The sequence below is a fragment of the Chlorocebus sabaeus genome, chromosome 20 (genome assembly GCF_047675955.1).
Source record: "Chlorocebus sabaeus isolate Y175 chromosome 20, mChlSab1.0.hap1, whole genome shotgun sequence".
NCBI classification, from domain to species: domain Eukaryota; kingdom Metazoa; phylum Chordata; class Mammalia; order Primates; family Cercopithecidae; genus Chlorocebus; species Chlorocebus sabaeus.
The window spans coordinates 84416343-84443009 of record NC_132923.1 but is presented as its reverse complement, the minus strand read 5'-3'; the positions used below and the strand labels follow the sequence as shown (position 1 = coordinate 84443009).

General features: G+C 42.7%; 2 protein-coding genes and 1 pseudogene across 2 annotated transcripts in view; 2 read left to right on the top strand and 1 right to left on the bottom strand.

Annotated features, from left to right (window-relative positions):
• Positions 1-12820, bottom strand: part of ORC1 (origin recognition complex subunit 1) — a 32208-nt gene extending 19388 nt beyond the window's left edge. Inside the window, exons 1-6 of the mRNA XM_007978755.3 lie at positions 12628-12820; positions 10533-10632; positions 9764-9891; positions 6267-6445; positions 4628-4946; positions 2025-2376 (exon numbers count right to left, since the gene is read on the bottom strand). Of these exons, the coding sequence (XP_007976946.3) occupies positions 2025-2376; positions 4628-4946; positions 6267-6445; positions 9764-9891; positions 10533-10627 (1073 nt within the window). The 5' untranslated portion in view covers positions 10628-10632; positions 12628-12820. The remainder of the gene's footprint in view (positions 1-2024; positions 2377-4627; positions 4947-6266; positions 6446-9763; positions 9892-10532; positions 10633-12627) is intronic.
• A 118-nt stretch (positions 12821-12938) lies between these two features.
• PRPF38A (pre-mRNA processing factor 38A) lies at positions 12939-25678 on the top strand. Its single transcript, XM_007978752.3, has 10 exons — positions 12939-13259; positions 14058-14217; positions 16519-16640; positions 18632-18717; positions 20029-20139; positions 21377-21489; positions 22119-22145; positions 22260-22357; positions 22834-22882; positions 24162-25678. The coding sequence occupies exons 1-10, from the start codon at positions 13130-13132 to the stop codon at positions 24202-24204; spliced, it is 939 nt and encodes a 312-aa protein (XP_007976943.1). The 5' UTR covers positions 12939-13129; the 3' UTR covers positions 24205-25678.
• On the top strand, positions 18956-19036 carry LOC119626509 (small nucleolar RNA U13; annotated as a pseudogene).
• Positions 25679-26667: the final 989 nt, after the last annotated feature.

Below are 26667 nucleotides of genomic sequence, written 5' to 3'. Positions count from 1 at the left end.
CAATATGGTGAAACCCCGTCTCTACCAAAAATACAAAAATTAGCCAGGCGTGGTGGCACGCGCCAGTAGTCCTAGCTACTTGGAAGGCTGAAGCAGAAGAATTGCTTGAACCTGGGAAGCAGAGGTTGCAGTGAGCCGAGATCATGCCACTGCACTCCAGCCTGGGCGTCAGAGTGAGACTCCATCTCACAAAAAAAAAAAAAAAAAATCTAGAAAAAAGAAATTCTAACATTGGAAAAAGTCTTCTAGACATTGTTAGGCAAAGAATTAATGACTTAGAAAGCAAAAGCAAATGCAACAAAAACAACAATAAATAAATGGGACCTAATGATACTAAAAAGCTTCTGCACAGCAAAAGAAATAATCAGCAGACTATAAACAGACAATCCACAGAGTGGGAGAAAATATTTGCAAACCATGCATCCAACAAAGGACTAATATCCAGAATCTACAAGGAACTCAAACAAATCAGCAAGAAAAAAACAAATAATCCCATCAAAAAGTGGGCAAAAAGCCAGGTGCAGTGGCTCACACCTGTAATCCCAGCACTCTGGGAGGCTGAGGTGAGTTGATCACTTGTGGTAGGAGTTTGAGACTAGCCTGGCCAACATGGTGAAATCCCGCCTCTACTAAAATACAAAAATTAGTCGGGCATGGTGGCAAGTGCCTGTAGTCCCAGCTACTCAGGAGGTTGAGGCAGGAGAATTGCTAGAACTCAGGAGGCGGAGGTTGTAGTGAGCCAAGTTTGCACCACTGTAGTCTAGCCTGGGCAACAGATCAAGACTCCCTCTCAAAAAAAAACAAAAGAGAAAAAAAGTAGGCAAAGGACATGAATAGACAATTCTCAAAAGAAGGTATAGAAACAGCCAGCAAACATGTGAAAAAAATATTCAACAGCACTAATTATCAGGGAAATGCAAATTAAAACCACAATGAAATACCACCTTATTCCTGTTACAATGGCCATAATTTAAAAAGCAAAAAAAAATAGATGTTAGTGTGGATGCAGTGAAAAAGGAACACTTCTACACTGCTGGTGGGAATGTACACTTGTACAACCTCTATAGAAAACACTGTGGAGACTCCTTAAAGAACTAAAAGTAGATCCACCATTTGATTCAGCAATCCCACTTCTGGGTATCTACCCAAAGGAAAAGAAGTCATTACATTAAAAAAAAGACACATGCACACGCATGTTTATAGCAGCACAATTTGCAATGGCAAAAATATGGAACCAGCCTAAATGCCCATCAACCAAAGAGTGGATGAAGAAAATGTGGTATATATTTACCATGGAATACTACTCAGCCATAAAACAATGAAATAATGGCATTTCCAGCAACTTGGATGGAGTTGAAACCATTATTCTAAGTGAAGTAACTTGAGAATGGAAAATCAAATATCACATATCCTCACTTATAAGTGGGAGCTAAGCTATGAGGATGCATAGGCATAAGAATGATATAAGGGACTTTGGGGACTCAAGGGGAAGGGTGGAAGAGGGGTGAGAAATAAAAGACTACATATCAGGTACAATGTACACTGGTCAGGTGACAAGTGCACCAAAACCTCAGAAATCACCACTTAAAAACTTACCCATGTAACCAAAAACCACCTGTTCCCCAAAAACTATTGAAATAAAATTAAACAACAACAATGAAAAACTGCCTTAAAAAATGACTGTTAAAATGTGGCAAAAAGCCACAGGAACTATCGAAAACCCAAACTGGATAGCAATGCAGGTTTGGGAAGTTATCTTCTATAGCAATGATCCCCAAATAACAGCTCAGGTATATTGGAATCATCTGAATAGCATTTCCAAATATAGATTCCTAGAACCAGTGCTTGGAGTCTGACTCACCAGGTGTGGGAAGAGGCCTAGAAATCTGTATTTTAAGAAAGCTCCCCAATAATTCTGTGACATAGGTTTTTCAACTACTGTTCTAACTTTTTTGACTATGACCCACACACTTCACATGATGTGAAGGATTTCAATTTGCTCTGTGGGTAATGTCCCTGGTCACCTCTTTTTGATGTTTTCTGGTTTCAGAATCACGGATGGCATCACTGAAGATTTCTGTCCCCCTCTGATAGGGGTAAGTATTCTCTCCTCTTTAATGTCTATGGTTTTCGAAGCTGGAATTCGGGTTCTCAGGATTATGCAACGTTTGAGTGAAGCCTCATCATCCTCAGTATAACAGAGTCCAGTCTCTCTGGTTTTCTCTGGGGCTTTCAGAGCTAGAGACAAGGTCTGAAGTTTATCAGGCTGAGATCTCTTAGAAGGTGAGGTGATCTCCAAGAAGGCCACTTTCCGTTTCATTCTTCCTGGAGAATCCAAGGAGGCACATGAAGTCTGCTGGGACATCTGAGGGTTACCTAAGCCCAAGATAAACCACCACAATGTGTAAGTTTTTTACCTAACAACATACAAACCCGCAATCTCATTACAGCCAAATTCTGCCACTGAGTTATACGTAAAACATGAATTAGCTATATTTTTAATCATTCCAGGCTTTCTTTCTCCAGCACGGGTAGCTCTAATAATTTTTCATCTCTCACCTAAATTTTAGGAGTGATTTTCCTAGTTAGAACCATAAGTCAACTTTTAAGTCAGCTTTTGCAGATAAATGGGGTAAGTCTTCTCTCATCTCTAACAGGTTTCCCTGAAATAACCTATCAGAACAGTGGGTCTCAATTGGGGTAACATCACACGCCTTCAATCCTAACTCAATGACATTTGAAGAAATTTATACTAGAGATGCTATCAAGTAACAATGATTACTTGATAGCACAATAACCCAGATTGTATCTGCCACTGGAGAGAAGTTGGGTTCCTGGGAATAATCCATTGGGTTCTGTGAATACACAAAACTGTGTGGAATTGCTCCTCCCTCACGAGGACTACAGCACCAAGGACCCCAGCTGCCCATTTGCAGATACCAACTGAGCAGTTAAAAAGGCAGGCATGTGCCGGGGGCTAAGGTTAAACAAAAGTTGAATGAGGCTCAACCCTAGTTCCAATACAAAAAACACTCTAGTCTAACGGATGATATACAAGACTGCCTATTATATTATATAAAGTGAAATAAGTGTCCAGAAGCACATGAGTGCTCATAAAGATGGCTTTTGAGATATACCTTGAAAGAAAGGTAAAATTTCAACAGAGTTGAAAGACAAAGAAGAGAGGACATAAGGAAAAAAAAAAGAAAAACCCCCTCATTTCTTTTTTTTCTTTTTTCTTTTTTTTGAGACAGAGTCTCGCTCTGTCGCCCAGGCTGAAGCGCAATAGCGTGATCTCAGCTCACGGCAACCTGTGCCTCCCGGGTTCAAGGGGATTCTCCTGCCTCAGCCTCCCAAGTAGCTGGGATTACAGGCACATGCTGCCACACCCGGCTAATTTTTTGCATTTTTAGTAGAGACGGGGTTTCACCATGTTGGCCAGGCTGGTCTTGAATGCCTGACCTCAGTCGATCCACCTGCCTCGGCCTCCAAAAGTGTTGGGATTACAGGCGTGAGCTACCAGCCCCAGTCAGCCCCTTCATTTCTGAAGGTGATATTACAGATTAGTTAATATTTTTGCTGCATTTTCTGTTTTGTACTTTACATTCAGCTCCTAAAACACATAGTGCACTATAGAGCTATCAAGAATACAAGTAACTTATACTTGAAAAACTTGACACCTACACAAAAAATTCAAAAAGGATGAATGACTATATATAACAAGTGAGGATGAGCTCTCAGAAAGGCTGTGGAGTGAGTTTCAGATACATTGTAACGGGAAAAAGCAAGTTGGAAAAGAATATATCCAGTATGCTACCCTATTGGTAAGAAAATGAAAAATAAAAATATATGCGTATCTGTACATAGGTATACATATATGCATACACATCTGCTGATTCTTCCAAAACGAAACATACGAAAAATAAACCAGAAAGTAAAACAATTAATTAACATATAGAAGGTGGGGTAAGCAGGGTGGGAAGGCAAGGAAACGAGTAGTGCTTTTCTAGGCAGATTTAAGTAGTTTTGACTCGAATGATATTAATGTTTCACATATTTTAAAAATTAAATAAAAAATGGGTGAAGTCTTAAAATGAAACACAAACTCTGATAGCTGGGCATGGTGGCTCATGTCTGTAATCCCAGCACTTTGGGAGTCCAAGGCGGGTGGATCACTTGAGCCCAGGAGTTTGAGACCAGCCTGGGCAACATGGCAAGACCCTCTTGCTACAAAAAATTAAAATAAAATTAGCCAGGCATAGTGGTACGCACTTGTAGTCCCAGCTACTTGGGAGACTGAGGCAGGAGGATCATTTGAGCCCAGGAGGTCAAGCCTACAATAAGTCATGATTGTGCCATTGTATTCCAACCTGGGTAACACAGCAAGACTCTGTCTCAAAAAACAAGAACAAAAAAACCCAGAAAATAGAGCCAAGTACAGTGACCTACCCTTGTAGTCCCTGCTACTGGGGAGGCTGAGGCAGGAGAATTACTTGAGCTTGATCACTTGAGTTCCAGGCTATAGTGCACTATGATCACTAACTCAATACTGTCCCATAAATGAACATTTTTATCACATAATCCTTTAGCCCCAGTATTGCCCACTGTGATCCCTTCCACAACTTACTGCCAAGCTCCAGCCTCTTCCTGGCTCTTGGGGTAAGAGGATGGGTAGGAGTTTGGCGAGATTTGGAGGCGGAGTGCCTTGATTCAATCCTTTTGGCCACATGTTCTGCTGGGGTCCAAGAAGGGCTTTCTGCACTCTTACTCTTTGCTCCCACGGGCTTCTGGCACTTGGCTGCACTCTCTTGTGGTTTATTCAACTCTGCAAATAGTTCTGAGGACAGTGGCCTGAACTTCTTCTCATTCCAGGAGAGTTTCACAAACAGAGTCTTCTCATTTTTCAGATTCGTCGGTACCACATCCTTTGGGGCTAAAGGTATCACCTGAATTCAGAAGTACAAGTAAGCAGGAAGAGATGAGCCCCAAGACAGCCAAGGAATATGCCATCAGAGCTACAATTAAAAACCTTTAAGTCCACATCTGTACCTAAAATGTTACCTTTCCAATCTAAAGAGGCACAGACATGGCATAACATATTGCTAGAAAAACACATAAGAATAATGAGTATTTACTGAGTATTTACTCATTTAATCATTAATGACTTTAAAGACATCAATGAAATATATAAATTATTCCTTTCATTTTAAAACATGTTTATTGTTCACCTCTCAATTCCTATTATTATCAACCTAGTTCAAATACGCATCATCTCCCTCCTGGGTTATTTTCACAGATTCCTCCTAGCTGATATTCTTATACCCTACCATTGCTTTCTTTTCCAGTCCATTCTGTTCACCTATGCCAAGTTTCCCCACCAACTTATCTAAACATGCTCTCCTGCTCAACAGCCAATAATGACTCCCACTGTTGCAAGACCAAATTACTTAAACTACTTTTTCAATGCCTTCTAAGATCTGGCCTCGTTTTACCTACAGAGTGTGCAATACTGCTTGAAGTGGTCTTGTCACAGTCCTGCTATTCCCACCACTGTGCTCCTGCCCAGATGCCCCAAGCCCTGTGCCTCTCTGTGTATACTCATCCTGCTGCCTCAACTTCTGCATCTGCCTCACACTCCTTTAGCTTTCTCTCCTTCGCTCATTTAACTCAAAGATAAATTACAATAATCATGCCAGACGAGAGTCTCTGCCCTAACGCTCAATGAACCACATAATCAGCATACAACCACACCTCATGCCACAACCTAATCCCATGCTGGGGAGCCTGAAGTCACTTCAGGAAAATCTCATAACCAGTGATTGACTTCAGCGTGCAAACCAGTCGCTCATTAGCACCTGATTTATTATGAAATCCTGTCATACAAATTTGTCTGTAGCAACTAGCACTCTTTGTACTGATTTATTCAAGGTGCAGTCCTCGTTTAAGCCAGCATATTCAGCCTCACAATGCTCTACGCATGCCACAGTCATAGCTAAATATAACATCCACCTGAGATACATCTGCTAATTCCTGCTCATCCCTCAGGTCACAACCCAAATGTGACTTCTTGCAGGAGGCTCCTAACACATGATATGTGCTCTCAATAAATATTTGTTGAGATGAAATAGGCAAGCACAGAAGATGACAGAAAATAATATATTCCCCATGGGGTAAATTAGAGCCGGTAATATTTCTGGGGTCATGCAGTTCAGGAGGCAGACAGAAATAAGCTTCAAGGTAGAACCAAGGATTGTGACATCACCTACCCGAACAAGGCCAATGATGGTCTCCGCATTAATGTTGTTGTCACAGGCCGGGTAATCATACCAGAATATTTCCTGTGCACCAGGCTTCCGGCCCAACAAATGCCGTTTACAGGCAGGGACTTCACAGAATCGGACAAACCACTGTACTCGAGCACGTTTCTTATGAGGAGGATCAGAATCTAGAAGGAATTCGGTGGAAAAGGAAAAGTTAAGACAACTCAAGGACACTTTACTGGGCAATTCCTATGTGCCAGACACTGTGCTTAGCCCTTGACGTGTGTAGTTTTGTTTCGTTTTTTCAGACAGTCTCTGTCACCCGGGCTAGAGTGCAGTAGCCCCATCTTGGCTCACTGCAACCTCCGCCTCCGGGGTTCAAGCGATTCTGCTGCCCCAGCCTCCTGAGTAGCTGGGATTATAGACCCCTGCCATCCTACCTGGCTAATTTTTATATTTTTAGTAGAGAGGAGGTTTCACCACGTTGGCCAGGATGGTTTCAAACTCATGACTTCATGTGATCTGACTACTTTGGCCTCCCAAAGTGCTGAAATCACAGGCATAAGCCACCACGTCTGGCCAACATTTTTCTACTTATTTTTTTGAGACAGAATCTTGTTCTGCCCCCCAGGCTGGAGTGCAGTGGTGTGATCTCGGCTCACTGCAACCTCTGCCTCCCTAGTTCAGGAGATTCTCCTGGCTCAACCTCCCATGCAGCTGGGACCACAGGCCCCTGCCACCACGCCTAGCTAATTTTTATATTTTTAGTAGAGATGGGGCTTCACCATGTTGGCCAGGCTGGTCTCAAACCCTTGACCTCAAGTGATCCGCCCGCCTTGGCCTTTCAAAGTGCTGGGATTACAGGCATGATCCACCGTGCCTGGTCCAACATGTGTTACCTTTTTTCTTTGAGACAGAGTCTCACTCTCACTCTGTCAGCTGGACTGGAGTGCAGTGGCTTGATCTTGGCTCACTGCAAGCTCTGCCTCCCAGGTTCACGCCATTATCCTGCCTCAGCCTCCCAAGTAGCTGGGATTACAGGCACCCGCCACCACGCCCGGCTAATTTTTTTTTGCATTTTTAGTAGAGACGGGGTTTCACCGTGTTAGCCAGGACGGTCTCCATCTCCTGACCTTGTGATCTGCCTGCCTCGGCCTCCCAAAGTGCTGGGATTACAGGCGTTAGCCACCACACCCAGCCGATCTTTAATCCTTCTAATAACCCTACAAGGTAGGTACTACAGCTATCCCCCTTTTCAGGCAAAGAAATCAAGTGACGAGGACCTTAAAGGAGTTTGTCAAAGGTCACATGACCAACTGCAGCAATCTAATTCCAGCCCACACACCTGCTCTTCTGGGGTTGCTCCATTTCCTAATGGTGCTATCAGCCAGCAAAGGAATGACAAAAAGGCCTCTGAGAGGAGCTACTCTAAACACAGGCAGTGAACAAATAAAAATCAGTGACTATAAAGAGAATCAAACAGTAGCAAAACAAAAATCCTACAAAAAGTTGGCCAGGTGTGGTGGCTCACGCCTGTAATCCCAGCACTTTGGGAGGCAGATCGTGAGGTCAGGAGCTTGAGACCATCCTGGCTAACACGGTGAAACCCTGTCTACTAAAAACACAAAAAATTAGCTGGGCGTGGTGGCGGGTGCGTGTAGTCCCAACTACTTGGGAGGCTGAGGCAGGAGAATGGCTTGAATCCAGGAGGCGGAGCTTGCAGTGAGCCGAGATGGTGCCACTGCACTCCAGCCTGGGCGACAAGAGCAAGACTGTCTCAAAAAAAAAAAAAAATTAGCTGGGCGTGGTGGCAGGTGCCTGCCATCCCAGCTACTCGGGAGGCTGAGGCAGGAGAATTGTTTGAACCCAGGAGGTTGAGGCTGCATGAGCTGAGATCGCGCCACTGCACTCCAGTCTGGGCGACAGAGCATGATTCTGTCACACACACACACACACACACACACACACACACACACACACACAAGAATTACAGCATCAACCACTGAGATGACTTCTGGCAAATGAATGCTTGCAATCTTCAGCTTTATTATTACCGCATACGATTTGCATCACTCCACACCAGCAATAGCTCCAACTGAAAGAACACTCACTACTGCCATCATCATCATCTCTTCTCTTCTTAGCTTTCTTCAGAGAAAGACTAAAGCCATCCAATGGAGCACCAAGAGAGGATTCTAGAATCTATACACCGAAAACCGTGATTCTGATGTGCTGCCTCTATTGGACATTAGTTTGATGAGGTTTTTCTCCATACTTCAAAGTACGTCAAAGAGAAAGTATGTCAAAGATCCCCCTTATCTATGTGCAGTACTCTCCCCTTATCTGCTGAGGGTATGCGCCAAGACAAGTAGATGTTTGAACCTGCAGATACTGCCACTAACCCTGTATATGCTATGCTTTTTCCTATACATACATACTGTACAGCATGGATACACTGGACAAAGGGATGACTCACATTCCAAGTGGGACAGCGTGAGATTTCACCACATTACTCACAATGGCACACAATTTAAAGCTTATGACTTATTTCTGGAATCTTCCATTTACCATTTTTGGACTACGGTTGTCATCAGGTAACTGAAATCGCAGAAACTGAAACCATGGATAAGGGGGACTATAGTAATGTAAAACATCTTTATCCACTCAGTCTATCAGTTCCTTCTCTTGGGCATACAGACTACCACAGGATTACCTAATGACCATGCCATTCTTCTGTCTCTTGAACGAGGCAGTTTTGGATAGTTTCAAATTGCTGTCTTCCTAATCCTCCTTGTGGAGCCGTGCCCACCTCCCACATTTCTGTGCTCTCCTCTTGGTTTGCAAAGGGTTAGAAGGTCAGCAAATCGGCTAAGGCTTTCAATGTGGGCTTGTAGGCTCTGGTTGATGCCACCTTCCATTTTGCTCCTCCAGCCTAGGGGCAGTAGTGGCTTCCTGCACTTACTCATCTCTGGGAAATGTCACCTTTTCTTCTAGCCTTTCCAACACTAACACACAAGTTCCTCTGGGTAAAACACCTTAAGTGTTTTTGTTCTCCCTGACTGAAGCCCCAACTGCTACACCTTCGAAATCCAACTTACGTCTTCATTTATAACGAAGTAGCACTTGCAAAATGTATTACTAACCTTCATGTCAAAATTAAAGGACACATCTCTATCACAGTGCAAATTAACTGTTTTTTCCTTCTCTCTTCCTCCCAAATTCATCCATTCTCTCCAGCCCCCCCAATTCTGCCTTAATAGCCATTATTATCTCCCCAAATAATGAAAAAGTTAAATTACTGAGCCTTCCAGTTCCATTTTACTCAATACTGCTTTGGTGAGTAAAGAAGTTTTCTAGATGGAAGAAGATGCAGCTAGTTCTTACGTGATCCCACCTCAGTCTAATGTGCCCTGCACACTGCTGTGAACAAAAGAGTCGACAATCTCCCCACCTCTCAATCATTCATGACAAGGAACGGTTTATTATTCCAGTCCCAAACTCACCATCTTCGAACAATTCAAGCAATTTAGCAACATACGGGTTTTCATCATCATCCCCTTCAATCAACACAAATTGTCCAATCTGGATGTGAATCTCGGTGGAACAACCTTCTGTTTTCACACACATTTCTCTAGAAGTAACAGAGAAGCACATTAGGAAATAACTTAAAGTGGGTCAAGCTCTTCAGATCCCCTGGGCACAAAGAAGAGGGCTCTCCAATCCCCTGATATCTTTCTGCTGACCAACTCTCCTACTGGGAAACCAATTCGCCCAGTTATATTTCAGAATAGGCAAAGTGGGTTGAATGAATTGTTTTAGCTGAGTAATGAATCCACAGGTCTTATTATGAACCCTAATTCCTCTCAGTTATTGACAAACAACAACAAATGCTTCCCACAACAAATGTTTCCCAAGGCTGTCAAGCTGCTCAGTAACAATGTCAAATTGTCAGAGATCTCCAGGGCTGGGAAAGACACAGTAAAAACATCTATCATCTCGTTATCATCAAAAGTTATACAGAACTCATCTTAAATAGACATGACATTATCATACATATAAAATTTTATGAGCCTACCATAATTTTGCCTCATCACTAACTGCTATATTTATCCCATCACCTTCTTGCATCAAACAAAACCCCTCCTTACAATCAGTTCTAATCTCCTGTTCATTCATTGTCAATCTGTAGTAATTAGAACAGGCTAGATACAAGTTGACTGTTTAGCTTGAGAAGCTGTATTTCCAGGACAACCAAAGGATCCCATCACTCACCTATAGGTTTGGTAGTGCAGTTTTCGATCCAACAATGGCCTGCCAACCCATGAATAGGTTTTTCTGGTCTTCAGTCTTGTGGGGTAGTGTGCCATGGCTCCTGTGGAAGAATCCAAACTCTGAGTTACCACGATAAATATTTGGTATTTATCTGATGGATTCTAAGACATAGTCCCTGCCTTCAAATGAGTTCAGACTTATTTTCTGCCCCTGCTACACTCCCATATGTTTTAGACTAAGAAAACATTTTATTTGAAGTCATGGTCTATGAAGATAACACACAGGCAATTTAGTATCATCTGTGTCCATCTTGTACTATGCCTTATCTCTTCCCATCCAGGAAAACAGAAAGGTCAATTCCTAAGAAATGAAACTATAACATTTAGAAATACTAGGAATAAGGCACAATAGGTGTAAAACATCTAACAGAGTGAAATTAAAAGACAGTAATACAGAGGTTATAAATGTCTTCATGACACTTATAAAATGCACACAGGGATAAAACATAAATACAAAGGCTGGGCGCAGTGGCTCATGCCTGTAATCCCAGCACTTTAAGAGGCTGAGGCAAGTGGATCACTTGAGGTCAGGAGTTTGGTACCAGCCTGGCCAACGTGGTGAAACCCCGTCTCTACTAAAAATACAAAAATTAGGTCGGTGTGGTGGTAGGCGAATCACTTGAACCCGGGAGGTGGAGGTTGCAGTGAGCCGAGATGGCAACACTGTACTCTAGCCTGGGCGACAGAGCAGAACTCTGTCTCAAAAAAAGAAAGGCAGATGTTAATTATCACTTCAAGGTGATAACTTGTCCTATCTTATACAGGATGGCACAGCCTTAACTCAAACCCCAAAAAGCCAGATTGCAATTACTGTGCTCTTAACTACTTCACCTTACAACACATTGTGTGAAATTGGATAATGTTAATATGTAACTGACAGCTTGCTTTTGGTGTATTTATTACAATAAATCAGGCTTCCCAGCCACTGACTGAGCATTGTGGATTGGGCCTCAATTTGCTTACCCACAAAATGGAGAGAATAGAATCTTCCTTTTATTCAACCAATATTGATTAAGTACCCATCGTGTGCCAGGCACTATTTTAGGATAATGGAAGATTAAGTGAAAAAATGCAAAATGGTAAATCCACTTTCCCACTACCTTAATCCCTTCCATTTATTTGTAAGGTACAGTGGTTTTATTTATTAAGTATCATTTGATGAATAGTATGGAACTAACATAATTCAAGCAAAATTTTGGATTCAATTTCGGCAGATTCACAAACCTCCTAAAGGCCACATATTGCCCTCCATTAAAGTTAAAAACTGTTGCAGAGGGACTTAAACCATTCTGTCATATTGGAAACTCCTTTGGCATTTCCAGCCCACCTAATACAGCAGAGAAGAGGGTACTATTATTCATGCGTTACAGACAACTAGAATCGTATCTAATCGTTGCAGTTTCACAAATAGACCAGGGTAAGAATGCTTCTTCCAACTGTCACGGCAGAAGACCCTTCAGTTCCGGGATTAGACAAGAGAAGTAGAAAGAGTGCCAGCAGACTTCTCTTCTGAAAACAAGGTGAATGGCAGTCCAGCAGTTAGGAGCTCATCTGAAAAAAATATCTGGGTAGGAGCCCAGACTGCTTAGTCACGAAAAGTGACCTAAGACACGTCCCTCTCTGGGCGCAATTTGCTACGTCCGTAAAATGGGGTAATAATCTCTGCTCCGCCTTCCCTATAGTGATTCCTACACTATAGCTCAAAGAACGAAGTAAGTCGAGTGCTTTACAAATGCAGATGGAGGGAAAGTCATCACTGAGCCTCAGGGTACGGAGGGCAAGAATGCTCCTGCTTCTCGGCTGTTGGCTTCCGCCTTCCCCACTGCAACTCAGTTCCCTGCAGCGCTTTTAGGAACTGGAGTGTGGAACAGAGGAACGCTCTTAACAGTTCAGAACAGTGCCTGGCACTGAACAGGCGCTGGGTACATGTCAGCTGAAAGAATCAATGAGTGAGTCTACAGAGAACGTCCTCAGTTTCAGAGGTTCCGATACGCCTTCCCCCGAGTCCCTCGCAACCCGCGGGACGCCACACTCACCGGGCTCCAAAGCTTCCTCCGGCTAGCCGCAAGCCCTCCGTTTCCTACCGCCTCCGCTTCGAGAGCTCCGGGGGATGCAGCACCTCTAACCTGTACCAGCAGTGCTCCTCCTACAGCTACGGGCCGCACGCCAGGACGAAAGCGTGTGTCTCGCTGGAAATGGAAGGAAGGTGGAAGGAGCAAAGAAAACTTCGCGCCAATCGGCGTGGCCCCGCCCCCAGGCCATCCCTTCGTTGCGTCACCAACTAGCTCGCCCCGCCCACTACGTACACCTAAGAGGGGCGCATGACGTAAATCCGCTAACAGGCAGCCGCCATCATTGATTCGATCGGCGCCGCGGGGCGCGCAAGGTCTTTGCGCCGAGGTGTTTCCAGTTTCAAGATGGTGGCCTAAGCTGTTTAGTGAAACTTCTACCGCTCTCCATTCCCCTAGGTGTTTTTTTCTGAACCTGGATGTGACGAATTAAAGGATCCGACGGAAATAGAATTGAAGGCATTCTAAAATGGCTAACCGTACAGTGAAGGATGCGCACAGTATCCACGGCACCAACCCTCAATATCTGGTGGAGAAGATCATTCGAACGCGAATCTATGAGTCCAAGTACTGGAAAGAGGAGTGCTTCGGGCTTACGGGTGAGCGAAAGCGCGCAGAGCCCCTCTCGGCAGCCTTGTGGCCAATTTCTCCTGACCGAGCGCCGGTGGGACTAGCGACTGTCCTCTGGCGGGGGTTCTGGAGCGGAGTATGTCGATCATTCAGAAAAATTTGAGTGCCTACTAAGTGCCTTGTCTTGTGTCGACTATTGGGAACACAGATGAATCTGATAAGGTCATGTTCTGAAGGGTGTCTCAGTTGGGTTCTGTGAGTTATCCCATATTTAATGATAGCTGGCTGGGTTGCAACAGTGTTAAGCTCAGGGGTCCGAATATAACACTTTGACACAATCTATTGAAGGTCTTTAAGGACCTGACGTTAATATGCCTGAAACCAAATTCATGATCTTACTATCCTTAGATCTGGGCCAGTTCCAGTATTTATAAATGTCAATGCTTCAGAGAAGTCTTCTAGGTAATCTTCCGATTTGAATTCTGGCTTTAAATCCATGTCCTGTGGCAATCTGTGAACCTTGAGCAAGTCACTTTACCTTTAGCCCTCATTTTCCTTACCTGGAAATAAGAACATTGCTAGAACTTTCTTCATGACTTGTTAAAAAAGGTCAAGTGAGATAATATGAAAAGTTTAGCAGGGTACCTATTTTATTATCCATTCTCAATGTATATTAGCTGCTGTCGTTACTGTTACTAATACACATTCGTTCTCCTAGTATTACATTGTTGATGTGTATTTAGGAGAACCAAAGCTTGAACTGACTCTCCACTTCAACTAGGAAGAGCTTAGCCCTAATATGTCACTCTATTGTTTTTGTGTTTTAGCTGAACTTGTAGTCGATAAAGCCATGGAGTTAAGGTTTGTGGGTGGCGTCTATGGTGGCAACATAAAACCAACACCCTTTCTGTGTTTAACCTTGAAGATGCTTCAAATTCAACCCGAGAAGGATATCATTGTAGAGTTTATCAAAAATGAAGATTTCAAGTGAGTGCAATGTTCACTAGCTAATATAAGAGGTTTAATTTTGGCGGTTCAGCATTGGGCTTTGGTTAAGAGTGGTGTACACAATGTATCTCATTTCTACAGAGTTCCACTCCAGATTTTTGCTTTTGAGTCCTTGAGTTTGTATTTTGTTTGTTTGTTTTTTGTTTTGGAAACAGAGTCTGTCTGTGTTGCCCAGGCTGGAGTGCAGTGGTGCAGTCTCGGCTCACTGCAACCTCCATTTCCTGGGTTCAAGTGATTCTCCTGCCCCAGTATCCCGAGTAGCTGGGATTACAGGCATGTGCCACCACGCCTGGCTAGATTTTGTATTTTTAGTAGAGATGGGGTTTCACCATGTTGGCCAGGCTGGTCTTGAACTCCAGACCTCAGGTGATCCGCTCCCCCCTGGGCCTCCCAGAGCGCCAGGAACACAGGCATGAGCCACCACACCCGGCCAAGTTTGTATTTTATCTGTTCTGATTGTATTAATCTTCTACTTTACTTTCTCAGTTTTGGTGGTAGTTTTTCCCCAAAAAAGGATTTCACAAATTCACTAAATATATATTAAGCAAAAGTGAGTGCCTGATATGTTGGTAGGCACTGGACGCTCAGGGGTGAAAATCAAACAACAAAAGGTAGTGGTTAAGAGGTGTTAGATCTGGGTTCACATCCACATTCTGTTGCCCATTAACTTGACATTGGAGGGGTTACTTAATTTTCTAAACTTTGCTTATCTGTAAAATGGTGACTATAATGTAAGAGTGAAAGAAGGTAATGCATGCGGATCTCTGAACACAGCATTTGCTGCATGGTAAACACCTAGAAAATGTCAGCTTCTCATTACTGTATTACCCATTCTCAAGGAAATCACAGACAAGTATAGGAGACAGACATAATAGCTTCTTATGTGCCATGCTCTAAGGGCTTTGCATATAATAATTCATTTCACTTTCACAACAACCTTCTAAACTTATAATCCCTATTCTACAGGAGAGGAAACTGAGGCACAGAGATTAAGTAATTTTGCCCAAGTTCAAACAGCTAGTAAGTGGCAAATCTGGCTTCAGAGTTCATGTTCTTTGGTATAGTATTCTGCTTCTCATACAAAGAAACTGTGAGTTTCAAATGCCTCATAGTTACCCAAGAGGAAATTTAAGTAGTTGGATACAGGAAAAAGGGAAGAGGGACGACTCTTATAAAGCATTAACAGCTAGAAAATACCTAACTTTTGTTAGGCACTTACTGTGTGCTCTGTGCTGTACTTAGTACTTTAAATGCATTTCTTGTTTATATACCAAGCCATAAATTACGTAGCATTATCTCCATTTTACAAGGATTGAGAAAACACAGATTTGACCAGTAGCGTCACAGAATTAGTAAATCATGGAGTCAGAATTTGAACCCAGATGACTTACTTTTTTCCAAAACCAGCAGTCATGTTTATGTGTACTTGTTCTTGTATTGTTATTAAATATATCTTCTACTTTCTGTTTTAAAATTCAGTATCTGGCCAGGCGTGGCTCACACCTGTAATCCCAGCACTTTGGGAGGCCACGGCAGGTGGATCACTTGAGGTCAGGAGTTTGAGACTAGCCCGGCCAACATGGCAAAACCCATCCCTACTAAAGATACCAAAATTAGGCTGGGTGCGGTGACACACACCTGTAATCCCACCTACTCGGGAGGCTGAGGGAGGAGAATCGCTTGAACCCAGGAGGTGGAGGTTGTAGTGAGTTGAGATTGTGCCACTGCACTCCAGCCTGGGCAACAGAGCAATACTCTGTCTTAAGAAATAAATAAATAAATAAAAATACAAAAATTAGCTGGGCATGGTGGTGGGTGCCTGTAATCCTCGCTACTAGGAGGCTGAAGCAGGAGAATTGCTTGATCCCGGGAGGCAGAGGTTGCAGTGAGCCGAGATCGTGCCACTGCACTGCAGCCTGGGCAACAAAGCAAGACTCTGCCTTAAAAAATAAGTAAATAAAATAAAATTCGGTATTTCGTTTGATTCTTAGAGTAATCCTGTGAGGTAAATAGGTTTTATTCTGGTTTTACTGATGATATATTTGAAAGTTGATCAATATGTATGATGTTCCCACAGCCATAAATGGTAGCATGGGAACTTGAACCCAGGTCTCCATATTTTAGCTGTCTTTCTTCAGCTTCATTCTACCTCCACAATTGCAGCTTTCTTACCTGCCAAAGAGAAGAACATATTTATCCACTACTGTCATGAGAAAAGCTAGTTGTAAAACTTAGGAACTTCTAGGATGGCCTGTTGTTTCACTGTCATCTCTCTATCAGGTATGTTCGCATGCTGGGGGCACTTTACATGAGGCTGACAGGCACTGCAATTGATTGCTACAAGTACTTGGAGCCTTTGTACAATGACTATCGAAAAATCAAGAGCCAGAACCGAAATGGGGGTGAGTATGGTGCTAAGTCTCCTGATTGTCATTTTTAAGCCAATTTTTATTTCACCAGTACTTCTACCTCTGCATTGTCATAGACAGTGTGAATGCTCCTCTTCATCTACATTGTTACTGTCTTTATGCAAGTTTTCCCTTGTCCCTCATGGGAGTTTTCAGTCTGACTACTAGCTTCGTGTTGGCCTTACCTAGCCTGCCTCTGTCTGCCTCCCTTTCCAAGTGCATCTTATGTTAATCCCTGCCTTGCATCATATGCCCCCTTTACATGTGCTCCGTCCCAAAAGATCTAGCTGCAGAATGGCTTCCCCATAAAACCTTCCCTAGCCCTCTCAGACAAAGTTAGTTTTCCGTATTTTACGTCTTCACAGTTCTTTCTACTGGCCTCTCCTCTAGCACTGTACTTCACACTGCAGCATATAGACTTAAGTGTACTCATTTTTATACAGGAATCCCACTGAAAAATAAGTATATCCGAGAGAGGCAGCTCCATACCGTCTACAAAGAGATTACTTAATGTGTTAAGGAGGGATTCTAGGTATTGCAGTCAAAGCCTTTTCTCACTTGGTGTCATAACAGAAGATAGGAACATTTACCTTTCACCCCTACCTGTATCATTAAACAGTAGAAGGTTAAGAATTTGGGGCCAAGCACGGTGTCTCACACCTCTAATCCCAGCACTTTCGGAGGCCAAGGCGGGCAGATCACTTGAGGTCAGGAGTTTGAGACTAGCCTCGCCAATATGGTGAAATCCTGTCTCTACTAAAACTACAAAAATTAGCAGGGTGTGGTGGTGCACACCTGTCATCCCTGCTACTCAGGAGGCTGAGGCAGGAGAAGCGCTTGAACCAGGAGGTGGAGGTTGCAGTGAGCCAAGATCGCGCCACTGTATTCCAGCCTGGGCGACAGAGCAAGACTCCATCTTAAAAGAAAAAGAATTTAGTATTATACTTTAAACTTACTCATTCATTGAATACATACATATTAAGTGCCATTGACATGTCACATACTGTGCTATGTGGTGTAAATGCCATGGTGAACAAGATGGACATGGTCATGGCCATGATGGAGTTATTTATTATTTTATTATGTAAAACTAAGAATTTCTCAACCTGTTGACATTTTGCGTCATATAATTTTTGTGTGAGGATTGGCTTGTGCATCGTAGAATGAGTAGCAGTATCTCTAGCCTCTACCCACTAGATGTAAGTAACATCTCCTTCTAAGTAGGCGGATGGGCATGTGCCCAAAATTGCCCATGGTCGAGAACCCCAGAAGTAAGGTAATGTTTACCATGGAAGTTCTCAAAACCTATATACACACACACACACACACACACACACACACTTTATATATATAATTTATATATATGCATAATTTCTTTTTTTTTTTTTTTGAGACGGAATCTTGCTCTGTTGCCCAGGCTGGAGTGCAGTGGTATGGTCTTAGTTCACTGCAACCTCTGCCTCCCAGGTTCAAATTATTGTCCTGCCTCAGCCTTTTGAGTAGCTGGGATTATAGGTGCCCACCACCATGCCCAGCTAATTTTTGTATTTTTAGTAGAGATGGGGTTTTGCCATGTTGGCCAGGCCTGTCTTGAACTCCTGACCTCAAGTGATCCGCCTGCCTTGGCCTCCCAAAGTGCTGGGATTACAGGCGTGAGCCACCACTCCTGGCCAGTTCTCAAAACCTATTACTCCATGTGCCATATAAGATACATGTTCTAAATTTAGAAACATTGCAGGTTCAGATGAGAAATTATATTTGAATTATATGATCTCTTCAAGATCACCCCTACATAATTCAGGACTGTTTGTGTTTGCTTTTGTGTTTGTCTCCTCCTAATTGGGACATCTTCATTCATCCCTTAATCTCTTCTAAGGAGGCCTAGTATATAGATGTCCTGATATGAGGTCTTAACACTGCTTTTACTTTCTGGCATCTAAATCTGTTGTTTCCAAGTTGTTTGAGCTAATGACTTTTTCTTGCAGAGTTTGAATTGATGCATGTTGATGAGTTTATTGATGAACTATTGCACAGTGAGAGAGTCTGTGATATCATTCTGCCCCGGCTGCAGGTAAGAAATAAAAGTCTCTTACCACAGTCACCCTTCTCTTTCTAGACAGGCAGACAGACAAACACATACACACAGCTTAAACACTGAAGCCTGTGGATCTTATGGGTCCTCTTAATAAACAGTCTTCCTGTCTGGGAGAAAGACAGTGGATTGGGAGTGAGAGGAAAATAGATAAAATATTTGAAGGGTAGGGCTTTAAAAGTGAATAGTTCAAAACAAGGAAACTTTGTTTTTCCCCATCCTTTTGTAGTTCACGTGCATGTGTGAGTTGTGCCTCCCTCAAACCTTTTTACAACGTCAGCACATTACTCGTCTATCATGAAAAAAAAATTTATTCAGGATGTTATATCAAGGGTATTGTAGCTAGAGTGGGTAGGGATTTTTTAACTTCATGAACAGTTTTTTTCAAACTAGTCTTCATGTAAAAAGCCAGGACATAAAACAGATAAAGATAGGGCCAGGAGTGGGAGACTGAACCCTTAATTCCTTAAACTTGGCTTTACCATCCTGCTTCCCTTTCCTAGTGATTAAACGATTATCCATGAGACATCTTTTCAGGAAATGAGTGTGATACATCTCTCCTGTTCTATATTGGCACTGTAGGGCATGTAGTGGAAAGAATGAGATTGTAAATTTGAAAACCTACTTTGAGGGCCCAATTCTCATAGCAATGTCTTGCTGTGTTGCCCAGGCTGGTCTTAAACCCCTGGGCTCAAGGGATCTTCCCACCTCAGTCTCCCAAGGAGCTGGGACCACAGGGACATGCCACTACATTTAGCCATTTGGCATTTTTAAAATCAGCTTTGCCTCTCTGATCTTTAGCCACTCAAATAAACATTGGTAAGCCATATCCCAGATTAAAATGGAACCAGTTCAAAATGCATGAATCTCAACAGCTCCCGAGATCCTGGGTCTGCTGGAGATTTAGTGCTACTCTAGGGCTAGGCCTCTTCTGGTGGAACTATCAGCCACGAACGTATTAGCCCTTGGATTTTCTCTGTGTACAAAGCCCTTACTTTTGGTTCTAGGCTATACCTATACTGATTGATACTCCCATGACTTTAGAGTGTAAGATACAGGGAATAGAGCCAATAGAAAATGAAGATGTTCTCTTCAGGTTTGTATTTATGTTTATAGGAGAACTTTAGTTTATAGATTCCAGGTCTATTAAACTTGTTATGAAAAGCTTGAACTGTCTTTGAAATGAAATTGTCTCAGCTGTTGCTCCTTGGAATCCTGAAGCCCAGTGTTGAGGTTTCAAGAAATAGGGGAAATGACAACAACCCCTAACTCTCATTATGTTCTCTGTAGAAACGCTATGTATTAGAGGAAGCTGAGCAACTGGAGCCTCGAGTTAGCGCTCTGGAAGAGGACATGGATGATGTGGAGTCCAGTGAAGAGGAAGAAGAGGAAGATGAGAAGGTCAGACACCTGAGACTTTCAGGGTTGTAGGGGAGGGAGTAATAGAAAATGGGAATTTTTTTTGTTTTTGTACTTTAATTTTTAATTCTGTTGGCCAGGCGTGGTCGCTCACGCCTGTAATCCTAGCACTTTGGGAGGCCAAGGTGGGTGGATCACCAGAGGTCAGGAGTTCAAGACCAGCCTGGCCAACATGGTGGTGAAACCTCATCTCTACTAAAAATACAGAAATTAGCTGGCGTGGTGGCGGGTGCCTATAATCCCAGCTACCCAGGAGGCTGAGGCAGGAGAATCGCTTGAACCTGGGAAGCGGGGGTTGCAGTGAGCCAAGATCGCACCACTGCGCTCCAGCCTGGGCAAAACTGAAACTCCATCTCAAAAAAAAATTTTTTTTAACTCTAATCAAGAACAATATTCCCTTATTAAAAGCACCTCAGCTCTGCCATATACTAGTGGTATAATCTTACGCAAATTACTTAAATTTAGTTTTCTCCTATGTAAAGTGAGGTTAATGATACGTTTTTCCCCAAGTCTGTTGAAAGTATTAAATAAGATTATAAACTTAAAGCCCTTAGCAGAGTATTGGCACATTATAATTGCCTAATAAATGGTGGCAGCTGTTAAATACTTGGAAAGAAATAAAACTTTTCATAATTGCACCTATCCTAAGGAATAAGCCTTGTTTAGGAGGGGGAAAATGTCAATCACATAGGCATGTTCTTTCAATACCCAGTTGTTTCCGGAAGCAGTCAAACTTTTTTTTTTTTTTTTTTGAGATAGGGTCTTGCTCTGTTGCCCAGGCTGAGGTGCAGTGGCACAATCTTGGCTCACTGCATCCTCGGCCTCCCAGGCTCAAACAATCCTCCCACCTCAGCCTCCCAAGTAGCTGGAACTACAGATGCATGACAGCACACCTGGCTAATTTGTGCATTTGTTTTGTAGAGATGGAATTTCACCATGTTGCCCAGGCTGCAGATAAACTAAACACGCACATACACACACACCGGTCTGTTTCTGTTGCCTCTCTCTTCTGTGAGTTATTCTGGCTGTCTTATATAGCTCATAATAGGTTTTGTTAGTTAATAGGGTAAGTGCCTCCTTCTTTGTAGTCAGGTTACTGTGCTTTAAAGTCACTTGGAGATGGACTTCGGGACAAGATGGGGTGTGAAGTATAATTAGTGTTCCTAGATGGCTCTTTATAAGCCTGTGCCTTTTGGTGACCCAGTCATCTTGTTTCCAGTTGGAAAGAGTGCCATCACCTGATCACCGCCGGAGAAGCTACCGAGACTTGGACAAGCCCCGTCGCTCTCCCACACTGCGCTACAGAAGGAGTAGAAGCCGGTCTCCCAGAAGGTAAACCCTAGTCATTGGCCTTTTCCCAGGAGATTTTGAGCACTGTAGCCTAGAAGTTTGGATTTTAGAGAAGGAAAAATGCCAGCCTGTGGAGAATGTTTGCCCAATATATTAGTTATCTGTTGCTGCAAAACAGACACCTGTAAAACCTCATTGGCAGAAAACAATAACCATTTGTTTCGTTCACAAGTCTGCAGTCAGTGATTTAAGCAGAGCTTGGATAGGCAGTTTTTTAAGGACCTGTTCTGTTGTCTGCTGTCTACTGGCTGGTATGGAATTGCCTTAGCTTGGATGACAGGGGAAATTTCTCTTCTCTGTGTCATCCTCCAGCAGGCTAAGTTGGGCATATTCTCATGGTAGTGGCAGAACTCAAGAGCAAACAAACCCAGTCATGCAAATGTTTTTCCAGTATCTGCTTTTATCATATTTGCAAATATCCCATTAGCCAAAGCAAGTCACGTGGCCAGTCCTAAAGTTAGAATGGGAGAGTGTTAGAGTTTCATGACAAAAGACATGGATACAGAGAAGGGTGATACAGAGAAGGGTGAAGGACAAGACTGGGGCCGTTTTTGCAATCTACAATATCCAGTGTACCAACCTAGGCTTTCTTCTTCCTGTCTTTATTACAGGCGGAGTCGATCTCCCAAAAGGAGAAGGTAGGCCTTCAGTCGTTTGTGATGAACGATAGAGCTTTGGGGAGGGAGTGGTGGTATTGGAGTTGTATGTATATTGCTAACCAGATCTGGTAGTCTGACCAGTCTTTTCTATAGCCCCTCCCCCCGCCGAGAAAGGCATCGGAGCAAGAGTCCAAGACGTCACCGCAGCAGGTCCCGAGATCGGCGGCACAGATCCCGTTCCAAGTCCCCAGGTAGAGCATGTGGACCTTCTGCCACAGGTTGTCTTAACAAAGAAATGTAAAAGGAGCAGTTAAGCCTCCTGCAGTACAGGAGTGCCTGACTGTACTGCCTAACAGAAAAGGAAATGGACATAGAATTTGAAAATTAAGGTTCACAGCTTGACTGCACTTATAAGCTTTGCTGATAAGGTTGGCTTCAGTTTTTTTCATCTGAAATTATAAGAATAAGATCTAATATAATAGTGAAAACCCAATATGATGTTTGTGAAATTAGCCAAAAGGCCCTTGAATGTGTATGTGTTTGAACTGGTTTCATTACTCCTTTCTTTGCTCCCTCTTCCTCCACTAATTCAGAGTTGCTTCCACTAAGAGGTGTCCCCTGCATAGGCCAAAAAAATATTAAGCTAATGGCAGGTATTAGGGGAGGTGAGAGTGACAGTTTAATAAGAGAAGGGTAGGATCTCATACAATGGCCTTTTCTTCCCCAGGTCATCACCGTAGTCACAGACACAGGAGCCACTCAAAGTCTCCCGAAAGGTAATGAATTGACCTCTATTTTAACTTTATTCAGAAATAGTCCCAATTACAACTAATTGGACCTGAAATTTTCTGGTTTTGTTGGGGGATGTTAGGAATTCTCCTTCGTTACAAGACAAAATTGGTCTAGTGCTTTGAGAATTACTGGGGTTAGATAACTTTTTCTTTTTCTTTTTTGTGAAAACTGAGTTTCGTGCTTGTCTCCCAGGCTGGAGTGCAGTGGCGTGAACTTGGCTCACTGCAGTCACTGCAGCCTCTGCCTCCCGGGTTCAAGCGAGATACCTGTTTTGTTTTGTTTTGCTTTACAGGATTGCACCTTTGGATAATGGATGAGCTTTGGGCTCAGAAAACATGGGGTTTAGTTCCAAGTTTTAAAACTTAACAGTTGAGTGACCTGGGACAAGTCACTTTCATTTGATAAAATTTCATTAGAAACCCCCATGTGCCATATACTGTTTGGTGCACCCTTTTTTTTTGGTTTTTTTTTTTTTTGAGATGCAGTCTTGCTCTGTCGCCCAGGCTGAGTACAGTGGCGCAATCTTGGCTCACTGCAAGCTCCACCTCCTGGGTTCACGCCATTCTCCTGCCTCAGCCTCCTGAGTAGCTGGGACTACAGGTGCCCGCCACCACCCCTGGCTAATTTTTTATATTTTAAGTAGAGATAGGGTTTCACTATTTTAGCCAGGATGGCCTCAGTCTGACCTTGTGATCCACCCACCTCGGTCTCCCAAAGTGCTGGGATTACAGGCGTAAGCCACTGTGCCTGGCCTGTTGGGTGCACTCTTAACCTCTGAGAGGTCATTTCCTCAGTGCCAAAATTTGGATAGTAATGCCTGACTCAAGTGTTGCTCTGAACCAAAAAACTACCAAGCAGTTTAATGCATATCGAGTGTCAGCTCCATCCCCATCAATGTTAGCATACCAAGGTCTGAGGAGTCTTTTTTTTTTTTTTTTTTTTTGAGACGGAGTCTCACTCTGTCATTGAGGCTGGAGTGCAGTGCGATCTCGGCTCACTGCAGCCTCTGCCTCCCGGGTTCAAGCAATTCTGCCCCAGCCTCCCGAGTAGCTGGGATTACAGGCGCCTGCCACTATGCTTGGCTAATTTTTGTATTTTTAGTAGAGACAGGGTTTCACCGTGTTGGCCAGGCTGGTCTCGAATTCCTGACCTCAGGTGATCTGCACACCTTGGCCTCCCAAAGTGCTGGGATTACAGGCGTGAGCCACTGTGCCCGGCTGCCCAGCTTCTTAATATAATTATTTATATGTGTTGCCATTTCAGGTCTAAGAAGAGCCACAAGAAGAGCCGGAGAGGGAATGAGTAATGGACTGTTTGGTTTTAGTCCACATGGCCTCCTGTGGATATGAGGATATCTGTCTATGTGAAAGGATTAAGATCTCCCCCAGGCAGCTATAAAAATATTTTAGTTTTTTTCTTATCAAGTTTCTCAACCTTTATTTTTAATGAAGGAGGTGCTAAGTTTTGTATCTCTTTTTAATCATAATCAACATCAGTTTTTGACCCAACTAACCTTGACTGTATTCGAACTTATGAGTAGAAAGGATCTGGAGGTTGGGGATATGAATGACAAGGAAAGGATGTGGCCACCTGATGACCCTTTCCCTTTTTATTAAACTGGACACACCTGTTTCCCATTTCTCTGTAGTTTAGTTTTTGGTTTGTTGTGGTTGGAACTGCTTTGAGAATCCTGGGATTTGTGCTGCTGCTATTATTTAAAGATCAAAGGAGTAAAACATAGTAGCTCCTAACTTTTTCCCAGCAGCAGCAAGTGGTAATAAACACGAAACCTGGTTAGCAGTTTTGAAAGAACAGAATGCATTCAAATGTAAGGCTTCCTCTGGATCATTAAAGCCAGTTTCATCCAACAGTTCAACAGAGAGCGGCACTTAATACCCTTTATACAGCCCATTTTTTCTTAGTTTCATTTGTTCTTGCCCACAAGCTTGAAATCCAGGTTAAGGTATCTAGCCTTTATCATATAAGCATTGACATTATCCAGGCCTAGTCAGTAGCAGTAGGGTAACAGGATTGAAAAAGATTTGATGAAGAGGAAAGTATCTAATATTAGTCATGGTTTTGACCTAAATTGCTAGACAATAGTGCCACTCAAAGTCAGAAAATACCACAGGAGGAGACAGCTTTTAGAAGGGCAGAGAATTAGGGGATTGTGGTAGTCATGAAAATTATGCATTCAGTTGAACAAGTTTGAGCTTTGGTATAGCTAAAAACAAAAGCCCATAAAGTTGGAGATGGGGACCAGAGTTTAACATAACAATCTAGGCCAGAATTGACAATGTTTAAGTAATTGTGGAATCTGTCAGTAAGACTTCTAGAGTGTTTATATGTATCAGAAATGCACACAACAGAACCACAGGCAACACCAACACTGGTGACAGGAAGAAGCAGAAGTCACCTATTGAAAACTGGAATGGCCCATTCAGAAAGACAGGAGAATTAGGAGAGGTGAAAGCAGCCCAAGGGTCAAGAATGCAGAAGCAAAGGAAGGACTAAAAAGCCTCCATGGACATTGATAATCAAGAGATTAAGATCTTTGCTAGAAGCGTTCCTTTACTTGTACTTAACTACCTTTAGAAGAGAAAAGTCAATGACATCCTGCAACTATAGTCCCAGTAGGAACTGTGAAGACCAGCTGCCCTGCAGGATCCAGTTTTTCTTGGGAGGTCGTATCTGGTCATAAGGTAAACATTCTATGCATTCTATTGCCTGCTCCTGAACTGAAAGACTTCTGCAGCAGTATTAAAGCATTTATAATCTTATTTGAGCTTTCATATTCTTCAGTGATTCCTTTCATAATACCTGAGTTAATAAAAGTGGTCTTAAAGAGCTCTTACGGTTTCTGATACAACTACATAGGACTACCTTTTAGGATTAAATATAAGCATCTCTGTGTAAATGTATTACAATGTCCTAGCAGTTATTTCTTTATGAAAGTGATCTAGGTAGAAAGAAATGTCTTCTAGCTAAATGACCCATGGACCAACCAAGCTGTCAATCCAGTACACTCTTAAAATAAAACTTTATCTTAAAATACGTTTTAAGTAAAAATAAACCCACACACAAAAAAAGCCCAACAAATTTTAGTAACAGAAATAAACCTCCCTAAACAAACATTAAATAAAACATACTTGTTTAGACATATGGTAAAATGTGGACCAAAACTGAGGTATCACAGCCAACCAACAGCAGGAAAGGGAGCATCCCTATTCTTTAATTAGAATAAGGAGGTAAGAGGAAGGCATGCTGAATGTCTGTAGATATCGTTTTGATAAAATTACACAGGAGATGGAGCTTAAGGACAAACCTTGCTGTAAGGCTCTTTCTGTCATCTATGTGCTTGCCTATGGATGAAGCATTTTAAACTTTTTGACTAAAGCATACATTTTAAAAACGTATTTTACATCTTACCTCTGTACACGTATCTATGTACTGAGACAAATTTCAGGAAAGAATACTTACTATGCAAAGTGAATTCTGGTATTTCCTACTTGATAACAGTTTTTAATTGGATGCAAACCACTTAATCGATTTCACTTCCAATAATTTGAAATACACTGCCTTAAAAGCTTTGCCCTAGGGCACAATCGCCTTTTAATATTAAGAAATTAAGGGAGATGTGTTCCAAGGGGCAAAAGAAATAATGGATTTTTGGCCGGGCGCGGCAGCTCACGCCTATAATCTCAGCACTTTGGGAGGCCAAGAAGGGCAGATCACTTGAGGTCGGGAGTTTGAGACCAGCCTGGCCAAT

Bases quoted from the DNA above. Each gene is read 5' to 3' on its own strand.
- PRPF38A (XM_007978752.3), top strand. From the start codon at position 13,130: ATGGCTAACCGTACAGTGAAGGATGCGCACAGTATCCACGGCACCAAC. The intron at 13,260-14,057 runs GTGAGCGAAAGC...TTTGTGTTTTAG, and splicing joins GGAGTGCTTCGGGCTTACGG to CTGAACTTGTAGTCGATAAA. The intron at 21,490-22,118 runs GTAAACCCTAGT...TCTTTATTACAG, and splicing joins AGAAGCCGGTCTCCCAGAAG to GCGGAGTCGATCTCCCAAAA.